Source organism: Sinocyclocheilus anshuiensis, unplaced genomic scaffold, assembly GCF_001515605.1.
Source record: "Sinocyclocheilus anshuiensis isolate Anshui unplaced genomic scaffold, SAMN03320099.WGS_v1.1 scaffold2231, whole genome shotgun sequence".
In the NCBI taxonomy this organism is placed as follows: Eukaryota; Metazoa; Chordata; class Actinopteri; order Cypriniformes; family Cyprinidae; genus Sinocyclocheilus; species Sinocyclocheilus anshuiensis.
In genome coordinates this window covers 56,748-68,744 of record NW_015540973.1, presented here as the reverse complement: position 1 = coordinate 68,744, position 11,997 = coordinate 56,748, and the positions used below count along the sequence as shown (strand labels likewise).

General features: G+C 38.9%; 1 protein-coding gene across 1 annotated transcript; it reads right to left on the bottom strand.

Annotated features, from left to right (window-relative positions):
• Positions 1 to 1,212: 1,212 nt before the first annotated feature.
• Positions 1,213 to 10,305, bottom strand: LOC107690085 (opioid growth factor receptor-like). Its single transcript, XM_016488324.1, has 7 exons — positions 9,939 to 10,305; positions 6,428 to 6,496; positions 6,241 to 6,322; positions 6,047 to 6,125; positions 5,099 to 5,165; positions 4,854 to 5,002; positions 1,213 to 2,206 (listed from the first exon to the last, which is right to left on the bottom strand). The coding sequence occupies exons 1-7, from the start codon at positions 10,041 to 10,043 to the stop codon at positions 1,261 to 1,263; spliced, it is 1,497 nt and encodes a 498-aa protein (XP_016343810.1). The 5' UTR covers positions 10,044 to 10,305; the 3' UTR covers positions 1,213 to 1,260.
• Positions 10,306 to 11,997: the final 1,692 nt, after the last annotated feature.

Genomic DNA, 11,997 nt, shown 5'->3' with positions numbered 1-11,997 from the left:
TGTTACCTGCATACAAAAATCTGTTTTATATTGCACTGACTGCGATATTTAATTTTTTTTATACAAACTTCTGTATTGCATTGACAATGTAAATGCTTGATGAGAGAGAAGAGAAACGGTATTTCAATTCCTCTGTATGTCTGCACATATGGTTCAATAAGGCTCTGCTAATCAAATGTCTTTGATTAACTGATCATCAGCAAGTGTGCCTCTATAAAAGCAGATGTTTTGGCAGTTTGCTGGTCTGGAGCCTTCAGGTGTAGTAGTAGGTCCAAAAAACTCATTAATTCAATGTGAGATGGTGAGCATTAGGAAAACAGTCCAAATATCATTCACATTTTCTGCATGAGCTACAAAACACTTCATCCAATTATCATTGTGTCTCCTTTTCCTCTTAAACGGCTTGATCTCAGGAGGTTTGACAGATTTAAAACTGGTAAAGGATTAAAGACATCAAATTGACAAAACATACACATTTCCTTTATTTCCTTAAGTTCCTCTGCCTTTATTATTACTGAGCTTCAGCAAATGAGCAAAAAAAAGTACAATTTAATTATTGTTATTATTTTAAAACAACAGAAAAACAATATATAAACATTAAATCATGTTTTTTTAATATTTATTCTAGAATGCTTCATGAAGTGTTAATTTATTGTACTGTGGGAAGAGTTTTAATTATAAATTTGGAGTTACTGCATTGCTGCACATTCAGAGAATCACTAAGGGATTGATTTATACAACGTCTGATCATAGGGCTTATTAATGCTTCTATAGTTTATGACTGCAGATGTAAAATGAACATTTTTGAACTCAGAAATTTCCATTAGCTTAGTAAAAGACAAGCTCCTTCATTTGAATTCAGGGATATCATTAAAAACACGAAACAGTTTTGCATCAGCAAAAATACAGTATATCTGCTGAAAAACTGAATCCTAACTCTTATGTTTTTACTATTGAAATATTCTCATCAATAGTTGCTTCTCATTAGTTGAATGTACATTCCTCTTTTACAGTTTCAGTTTAAGAAAAAGAAAAAAGCTTGCAAAAACTGCAAGTATGAAAGTATGGACAAATAAACATTCAAACTAGAAAAAAACAGCTATAACAAGACAGGTGTACACTTGGCCCCATCATAACCGAACCACCACACAGAAAACGTGCTTGAATGAACCCCTTCTTTAAAAAACAGCTCAGTTCATATCTTATCTTGTAAGTTCATACAGTGTCGATTTTCAGTGCTTTATCGTGTTCAGGAGTCATTCATAAACTCGTGTCCACAATGTCCATCGGCTCTTCCTTCTCCGATCCATTCGACTGGTTGCAGTTCGTTGCGTTCTTCTCATGGCTCTCTGATTGGACGCTCGTCATCATCAAGCCAGGCCTGGGAATCTTCTCAGACTGTGTTGGTGCATTGTGTTTAGGGCTGTCAGTCACTGTCCTGTCCTCACTCGTACCTGAGGCCGTTTCTTCACGCTGCTCCTGGGAGTCAGCAGCACAGAGCAGATGGTCCGTCTCGTCCCGAGAGTCGTCACAGTCTGCTGATCCTGCGCTAGAACCGACTACACGCTCACAACCAGCATTCAAGGCCTCCGTTGCTTGCTCAGGCTTCTGGATGACCTGTTGGCCTTCAGCACAGCTCGGCTCATCGCTGACAGTCTCTCCGTTGTTAACACTGGAGCCATTACTGAGAACAGCATCTGGATTGGGCTCCTGATCTTCTGAAGAGCCCTCAGAGTGTTTCTCAGAGTCGACTCTCGTTACGGAGTCACTGTCGACTTGCTTCTTTGCATCTGTGAGATCAGCGACAGGCTTGCTATGTTTTGGTTCACTTGCGGCTTCTCCGTCTTTATTTTTGTATGGCGAATGACCTTCGTCCTGCGCTGTGCTCTCTCCGCTGCCAGCTGAAGAGTTCTGCCGCTTCTCCGACTTCTTCTTGAAGAGTTTCTGGATTTTTCTGGGGCACCATACAAACTTGTCTTTGGGCTCAAAGTGCTGGAAGGCGAAGCGCACCAGCTTCCTGCGCTCACGCTTGTCCCGCACGGCAAACAGGAAGTAGTCGAGCACGCTGCGTTTAACGCTGCTGAGGGTCTTTCTGACGAGGGTCTCTTCCAGGAAGAAGCACACCAGAGGGGCTTGGAAATGCTCAAAACCCAGCTCTCCCAGGCTCTTGAGTATCCTTGTGATTCGGAGATTATTGTGCATGTTTCTGAAAGCAGATGTGAAATTATTTTTAGTGGCATGTGAGAAAGACTGTCTGGAAATAAAGAAAGAGTGAAAAGGTTTCAATACATCCTAATACACTCTATCAGCCCACGCGTCATTCTGAAATGTAGTTATTTACGGAGTCACTGTCGACTTTCTTCTTTGCATCTGTGAGATCAGCGACAGGCTTGCTATGTTTTGGTTCACTTGCGGCTTCTCCGTCTTTATTTTTGTATGGCGAATGACCTTCGTCCTGCGCTGTGCTCTCTCCGCTGCCAGCTGAAGAGTTCTGCCGCTTCTCCGACTTCTTCTTGAAGAGTTTCTGGATTTTTCTGGGGCACCATACAAACTTGTCTTTGGGCTCAAAGTGCTGGAAGGCGAAGCGCACCAGCTTCCTGCGCTCACGCTTGTCCCGCACGGCAAACAGGAAGTAGTCGAGCACGCTGCGTTTAACGCTGCTGAGGGTCTTTCTGACGAGGGTCTCTTCCAGGAAGAAGCACACCAGAGGGGCTTGGAAATGCTCAAAACCCAGCTCTCCCAGGCTCTTGAGTATCCTTGTGATTCGGAGATTATTGTGCATGTTTCTGAAAGCAGATGTGAAATTATTTTTAGTGGCATGTGAGAAAGACTGTCTGGAAATAAAGAAAGAGTGAAAAGGTTTCAATACATCCTAATACACTCTATCAGCCCACGCGTCATTCTGAAATGTAGTTATTATTATTATTTATTTTTCTAGCAAATGCACATGACTGTCTTTCACTCTTTATTTGGAGTCAACAGAATTACTTCTGTCTGAAAGTCACCATGCTGTCTGGAAAGCCCTTCAATAAACTGCAGAATTATTTGGTGACAAAACTGTTTCATTAATAGTGATTAATAAATCAGATGCAAAGCATAAAATGGTAAAAAAAAAACATGATTGTATAAAATGTTTTTAATCTTATTACGAAAAAAAAAAAAAATACAACTGCAATCAGAAATCATCAGGGTCCAAGCACCAATGTAGACAATTCAGTGATAATGAAACTGTCATCTAGCTTTTCAAAACATAAAGTGTTTTTAAGTGTCTCTTCAAAAAACATTATGATATTTATTAACAGATACAATTCTATTTTGTCAGATTTTCTCCTATCTCCATAGGGAAGCAATATATTCAAGCAATATATTCAGTTTCATTAGGATGTGTGTGTGTGTGTGTGTATATATACATACACACACAAAATGAAATAAGGAATTATTTATAAATGTAAGCATGTTGGAGATCAGTTTTCTTTTCAAACTAATTATATTAAACTCAGTAAATGTTTGTGTACCATGGTTGTAGAAATACATTTCTTTGCATTTTGTATTGAACCATTGACACTAATGCTAAACTGAGCTCTAAAAGGTTTTCTTATCCTCTAGTGAACAAAATCAGTATTACAGCCTTCATCTGTCCTTCACATGGGTATGAATGGTTCATCATTTAAAATGGCTGTAATTATGAAATGTTTTGTCAGAATGTCCTGTTTTTCATGTGTTTTGTGAAGTTTGGACATTGTGACATAAATAGGCCAATAACTCAATATCTGCCACACTTCAAAATATATCAGCCTTTATCTGTTAAACAGTTTAATACATCTGTATTCTTTTGATAACATTTTGTTACAAGTGACTCGAGATTAGTAAAGTAAATGAGTTTATTATAATGCCACCTCGCAGCCAATGTTCACTAAATAGTCACCTCATGTAGTTACATACATGCTAAAAGGTACTAATCAAATGTAATTAAGTTCTGACAGTTTTTAGTTGTAGTGGCCTGAGATCTGGGGCGTCACTACAGCACGAGCCCTGGGAGAATATTACCGATAAATGCTCGTGTGTCGATGGGATTGGCGTACACTGACCCGAGAGTCATTTCCCTGATAATATTTCAGCAGTCAATCGTGTGTTTAGAATCAGCAATAGCAAATTCACAAAGCAATTAATATTTTGATCTAATCGGTAAAAAGAGTTTACAAAAGGTCTGAAACTAATAATAATAATAATGTATTGAGTATAATTTTAACTCAAATTATTAAATGGATGCCGCCTTATTGGGACAATAAAGCCCTCCCTACTCTAACCCTACCCCATACTTTATTTTCAATTTTTCAATTATTTCCTTCATTTTTGTTGAAAATAAATGCCTTTCCGACGTGATATGAGATTTGAAAAGGGTTGATCACGTCAAAAAGACTACAGCACGCACTTCACCATCTACACCTGATGTTGACCAGCGTCTTTTGTAATGTTGACTCAATCTCAATCACACGTTGATGGGCGGAGTCAAGTGTAAATAGCCTCTCTGTAATTTTATAAGAACGGAAACAAAAGGAGCGCTGGATGAAGATTATATTTCGTAGGAAACAAAACTGCCAAATGACTTCTATCATTTACTGTGAGTGCACAGATGATTCATATCCATATCCAAAACAGTATTAAAAAGTATGCGCACGCTTTTTTGATGAGGGGCCTGCGACCCAGTACTGGTGAGGAACTTACTGAATGCCTGGAAACTAAACAGTAGATTTCTTCTGTACACTAGAAGAACAATGAACAGCCAGCGTTTGATTTGAAGGAAGATATTTAATGATTGCTGCTCATCTCAGGACATGCAGGAGTCACCTTACCTCTCTAGATTGGCGAATCTCTCCCTCCAGTTCTCGGCGCGCTTCACCTCCCCGGTTTCTCTGTTCAGCAGCTGCATGCCGTAGAAACCCAGCATGAGCTCGTAGGAATCCAGAAGACGACTCTTAGCTTCATCGCTCTCTCTGAAGGCCTGCGGACGACAGGACGAGAGCCAGCTTCAGTCCCACAGCACAATTTAGAGTCTCTGGAACAGGGTTTATTTGAGTTGGGGATCGTCATGACTTACTTGGATTTCCTTCTTGGTGAGCTCTGCAGCCATGTAGTTCACTCCTGGCTCTCGCAGAGGAAACAACCTACAAACAACACAGCTTTAGGTTTCTAAAGTAGGGGTGTAACGGTTCACGCATTCATACCGGAAACTTTCAGTACGGGTGAAATAAACATGAATGAACATCTCATGTAATCACTCAATCAGTGTTTCAACCGCGGAAAGACGTCAATAAAACAGCTTGTAAACAACATCACGTAGCATTTCATTTAATTTATCATTTAAGTCATCAGTGTCACAGCTCGTTTTTACTAGAAAAATCAAGTCTAGAGAACAGAATTTCACCAAATATTAGACTATAAACTCATTATATTTTACTTTACCTGTTCGTGATGTCTAAATTATTTAATGTATGTTTAAATAAATCTGTTACGAAACAGAAGTTATGGCAGATACTGTGTAAAATGAATATATTTCAACAACAAATAGAAATTTTATAATTTAGAAGTTAATTTAAAAACTGCATTATGTGCAATTTACATGCACTTTTTTAAAGTTGAGTGTTGATTATTATAGTTAAAAATAAATAGTAATTGAATTTAAGTTGGGGCTCTGTTGTTAACTGTAACCTTATAGTAATGTGAAAGGGCTCACTGTAGTTTAGAGCAGAAGCTGAGGTAGATTTTCATCCCTAAGAACATTTTTATTATAATTGAATTTATTTAAAGAAATAGCAATTTGTTCAGTAAACCACTGTTAAATAATAATAATAATAATAATAAAAAAGGAATATTATGTTTAGTTTTTCCCCCTGCTGTACCGATCCGTCGTGTTTGTGTAGCGTTACAACCCTAATCCAAAGCATCTCATCTGCTTAACAAAACCTAGTCAAAAGGAGACTTGGACAGACACGGTCACAATCCCTCACAGGGCAAACCAATTATCATGAGGAGCCGCGTTTCTTACCACTGAATGTAGGAGTGAACTCTTTCCAGTCTTTTGTAATCAGTTCTCCACTCGGTGTGAAATGTCTCAATCGACACATCTGAGGACCACAAGAAACATGACAAGAGCTCAAAAACAAAGCCAACAGGAAAACAAGTGCAATACACCTCAACTCGGGACTTGCTATTGCAGCTCAAGAGAAAGTGGAGACGTACCATCAGGCGATGATTTAATTTCATTGAGATAGAATTTTAAATTCGTCATTCTTTCTTCTGGACATTCCTCTTCATTGATGTTCTACAGCGAGATCATAGAAGATCATCACATCAGCACGTCAGGGGTTTTTGTAACGAATTCAGAGTGCACTATTTAGTTTATTTTAGGAGAATGGCAGACTCTTACTGGATATCCGTGTCTGTAGTTCTGCATGTCCTTGGCCGCTCTGAGGTTTCTTGAGGAGGAGTTGGACCACTGCAAAGAACCAAGGGCCAAACATTAGTTTCAACTTCCTGCTTTAAATAGCTGCGTCCCAAATCCCAATCTATTCATGGTAGATTGCTGGAGAACAGTGGCTCTTTAACGTTTCAGACTTTTTCAGGAAATTATAAATTGAAAAAAAAATAGCGGCAAGCAGCAACTATAGCCCCGTTTACACCGCAGGAACTTTACCCAGGAACTAGGGACTTGTGGTGCGTTCCAAACGGGATATATCACCCTCCGAAGGGCACTTCAGAGTGAAAACAATCATGGACGCCATATTGAAGGTGCTCAAAACTGCCCACTTCAAAGGGCCCTTCGGAAAGCAGGATTTCGAAGGGTACAACTGATGGACACTTCGGGCTCCCATGATCCTTTGCGCAGATTCTTTGCATGATGACGGCACCTCCGTGTGGGCACGTGATGATGACGCAGAAGGGCACTTCAAGAAACAACTGTTTTGTCCCCTACACCCTTCAACCCTTCGAAGCGCTCACTCCGGAGGGTAAACCCTGTGAAGGGATTAGGGCGTAGGGATGAGCCCTTCCGAATGGAACGCAGGGTTTGGGCCGGTACTCGGTGTGTTTCCAATGCAGGAACCAGGATCTAAATAAAGTTCCGGGTAAAAAATTGCCCCTCAGAAAGTCCCTGCTCGTGAGGTAGTACTTTTTCAAAGGTCCGGAACTTTCGGGGGCGGGACTTGGGCACTAAACATGCTGATTGGTTGAGTTCACGCAGCATTGTATTTCAACCACCATTTATTCGGATAATTTTCTAAATATTACTGTTATTGTGTCATGAAATGTAGTTTTTAAGAGTATTTCTGGCGAGAATGTAGTTGTTTAAAACTCAAATCTGCGGTTTATTTATAAAGACAGCGCCTATTTAAAAATGTGCGCTGTTGATTTCGGAGACATGAGCTCCACGCGATCAGCCGGCGCTCAGTGCTCATGTTTCCCGACAAGAGCAGTCTCGACTTGGCTAGTCCTTCTGACATTTGCCGCTGGCTCTGATGTCTCTGTAGTGGTTAATCATGAGATATAATTAATTTTGGGTAAATCTAACAGGTAATCTTTGGTCTTTATTCTATTAATCTATTAATATGTTAAAATGAAAATAAAAAGAGGCAATACTGTTTGATATAATATTTCGTTTCATTTTAATGTAGGCTATATACATTCCCTGAACTACATTTCTGCGGCTATTAATATGTTTAAATGAAACGAAAGGAGGCAGTGGTGTTTGATATATTTTGTCTTATTGTAAATACAGAGAGGAAAATTGCAGTAGCCGAGGCGAGCTGACTGACGGTATCAGTATCAGAATTACTGGACTTGTGTCGTCCCGTCCGCGGGAGTTCATACTCCTGAGCCGAACTCACGAAGTCCGAACTACCGAGGATGCAAGTCCGTAATTTTTGTACTTGCTATTAAGAAACGCGCGCAGACCTAAGTCACCAGACTATTTGCCTAATCTTCTCGGTACTTTAGACCGCAATGGAAACGCAGACAGCAACAGGTCCGGGGGAAAAAAAGTTCCTGGGACAAATTGTTCCTGGTAATTTTGGTGGAAAAGCGGCTTATGTGTCCAAGCAGCTAAAGCTGTCTTTCACTCAAACGAATACAGGTGATTCAGTGAACCACACACTTTGATTGTGTTTAGTCTCATATAGACTGTTTGCTCATCCCAGTCATTGTAGGAGCTTCCTGTGACATTTCTACTACACTGTACAAAGCTGCTCAAGCGATTCAGCAAAGAATTCTCCTGGCTAACTATTAACAGTATGCATTTTACTCTCGAATAAACCATTTTTAAAAATCCTCCACACCAGCTCAAATTCAATTTAGTTAAATACAACTAATGTGTTACACAACAGAGCTATGTATTTTCAAAGATCTGTGTTTAAGTTTAGCTATAGACTGATGTGAATGCACTGCAGGTCATGGTCAGACGGGGTCAGATGACCTCCAAGACCACCTCCACAGACACCACAACACTTTTGATGAACGGCCACTCTGTTTTTAATTTAGTCACTATCAACATTTGTGAGATTTATTCATTCAAAACTGTTTTGAGGTTTTCTCTGGAAAATAGTGATCTATGACATTTTTTGTGTGTGTGTGTGTGTGTGTTGATTTGTTAATGAGTATTTTTATTTTGAAGTAAACAGTTAAAATTGTACCCTTGGGGTAAGGCACAGAAGGACCCTAGCAGTGTGCTGTTGCATGTTTCAGACATCTTCGCTCTAGGTTAATTGAGTTAACATTCATAGCGTTGCTAACTTGCTATTATGCCTCTACGTCATAGAATCATTTTACCTTTTAAATTAATCTCCGTTACTGGGATTCTGCTTTGTCTGTCATCGGTTATTCATCTAAATTGTCAAAATAAAATCTTAAATAGAATAGTTAATTTAGTATTGTACAATAATGACATTAAAATCAGAAAAATATTAATAAGAATTTTATCAAAATTCATTTAGACATTCCATAAAAGTTTATCTAGGTGGACTTCTTATTCCTCTTGTAATATTTTGTGCTATTTAACAACTAAAAGAGCAATGTTTGTTTTATTTCCTATATGAACACATTGGCTGATGCATAATTTGCACATATGCTAACTTGTTTCTAAATATGTTACATTTGTAAAGGAACGTCACATTGTTCTTGTCCATCTTACCCTTATGTAAAATATTGTAAGGAAATATTATGCTGTATCAAACTGACATTTTTAGGACAAGCAGGAACACAATGCTGCATCTCTGAAGGCTAAAATTCAGTGGCAAGGACACAAATGAGTATAGGCCTTATTCGATATAACAGTATTTTTTTAGGACAAGCAGGAACACAATGCTGCATCTCTGAAGGCTAAAATTCAGTGGCAAGGACTCAAATGATTATAGGCCTTATTCGATATAACAGTATTAGAGTCACACGGTCCGGTCTAAAAATCCAATGTATTTTGCATTATGCTTATTGTTAGGGTTAGAGTCATGAGCAAATGCTGTGAAAGATTGAAAATATAGCAGACTGAAGGTGTTTCAAACAACTTGCTATCGTCTGTGGCCTAATGTGACTTCCAGCAGATGATGTGGAGATCGGACGCACTTCCGGTCAGCAGCGCTGATATCAAATAACTAGCTAGCATGCTATTCTATCAAACAAAATCAAATATTAGAAGTGAAGCACCTGCAAAGAAATAACCTCTCAAGGGGGTTCATATACACATCCCCTCCTCGAGCGTTAGCGATGGTAAGATGCGCGTGCAGTTAGCGGAGCGTCTCACACCCGAACACAAACAAAATCAAATACACGACTGCTGCGAGAAGCACAGCGCACAGTTTGTGTGTAAAACCCCACACAGAGCAGCAGAGGCAGAGGAACGAGAGAGAGTATAAACCCCACACAGTTCACAGAGGAACGAGAGAGAGACGTACGAAAGCGGGCCGTGTTTTCTTGCTGCGGCCGGTGTTCTCCAGCTCGTCCCCGTCGCTCTCCGTGTCCCAGGTGGAGTCATATTCACACACCAGATCGTCGTCCATCCTTGAAGATCACGTGAATGTTGATAAATGCGGTCAGTAAGCTGGAGTGGGATGGGGATCCGCACAGCTCCATTGGATGTGCAGTGCTCGGCGGCCTGACTCACTGCGCTCCCCACAGTCACTCCCTCACTCACTCTCTCATTGGAGTCTGGCTTGTACACATATACACTCCTGGTCTACAGCATCATTACATGGGTGTCAAACTCACGAGCAAGCTAAGTGTAACCTTATGTGTTTTTTTTTTGTTTTGTTTTTTAACCATGCTGTACCCAGGACAGACATGCTCATAATGAATCCAGATAAAATGACTTTTAGATTATGGCAAGCCGTTTTAACATTTAATCTATAAACCGCACTAGTATCTAATTTAACGTTACTAGTACTTATTTTTTAGATACTAGTACTTATTGATTAGGTACTAGTACTTATTGATTAGATACTAGTGCTTATTTATTAGGTACTAGTACTTATTTATTAGATACTACTACACAGTAAAATCCCGAGTGTTAAATTAACACTGCTCGGAGCATATATGGTCCCACTCTAAAAGGGTGTTAAAGTAACACTGAAGCAGTGTTAAAGTTAATGAGATAATTATGTGATTAATTAAGTGTTGATTGAGCATTAGTGATGAACACCTGCTGTTAACAAGCAGAATCACTGAAGAAAAGAGAAACAAGAACTACAACTGACTTCAGCCACAGCCTTAGATGAAATCAACTGAAATAAAAGACATTAAATCTCTCAAGATCTCAGCAGAAGATGATTAATCATCTCCACAAACAACATCACCAACTTCACACATTACTAACCAGTTTGAATTTTTGTTTGTCATCTGTCTAAAAATTTCTTATTAAGAATTAACAGAGATTTAGATGTTAATGTTTATTGAAAATAATACAATTTGAAGTCACCGTTGTGGAGATAAGTGTTTGCTTTAGTTGGGCTCTTGACCCTTGACTTTTTAACATTAGTTTTTCTCTGGTTGTTGTAATTGTGTTTGTGAAACACATTGGTTATGGTAAGAAAAATCAAGAGAAAATGTGTTTAGATTATATTGGCTGTCTTTTTGATAATGACATAGTTGTCGTGTTGTAGCAGGTTCACTGATGTCATCAGTGGTAATGAGTAATATAGTTTATGTTATTGGTCACAACTGCATTTTAATAAAATATGAAGAGCTTTAAAAACACTTTGCACAGCATTATAGAACGAAAATCATGTTAAAATTATCAGAATATTTTGTCACCATTGCTGAGATTCACATGCTGATTCTTCATGTCTATGAGTGACAGAACTGAAACCTTTTTATGAACCATATTTATAAAAGTCATTTATAAAGTGTTTCTCACATTGTTATCTCATATAACTGCAACAACATAGAAATCATAAAAGCACTACAGTTTTAGATAAATTTCAGTCAGAGACTAAGACACATGATATGAATTTATCATAAGATCCTTCCCATCACCTATGTGTTTAATACATACAATTGTGCCAGCCAACGAGAAGCTTACATTTAAAAAGTCAAGGGTCAAGAGGCAACTAAAGCAACCACTATTCACAAAAACTAATGATCAATCAGCACTTAATTAATCACATAATTATCTCATTAACTTTAACACTGCTTCAGTGTTACTTTAACACTCTTTTAGAGTGGGACCATATATGCTCCAAGCAGTGTTAATTTAACACTCGGGAATTTACTGTGTACTTACTGATTAGGTACTAGTACTTATTTATTAGATGCTAGTGCTTATTCATTAGGTACTAGTACTTATTCATTAGATACTAGGGCCTTTCGCACCGCGGGAACCTTTTCATAGTACCAGAACTAATTGTGGAACTACCCACTTTTTTGGCATTTTCGCACCGCCAGAACTGGGAGCGATTTTAGTACCGGACTGCCTTTTTCGAGAACCAAATTAGCTCCTACTCCGGAGCAGGGTCTAAC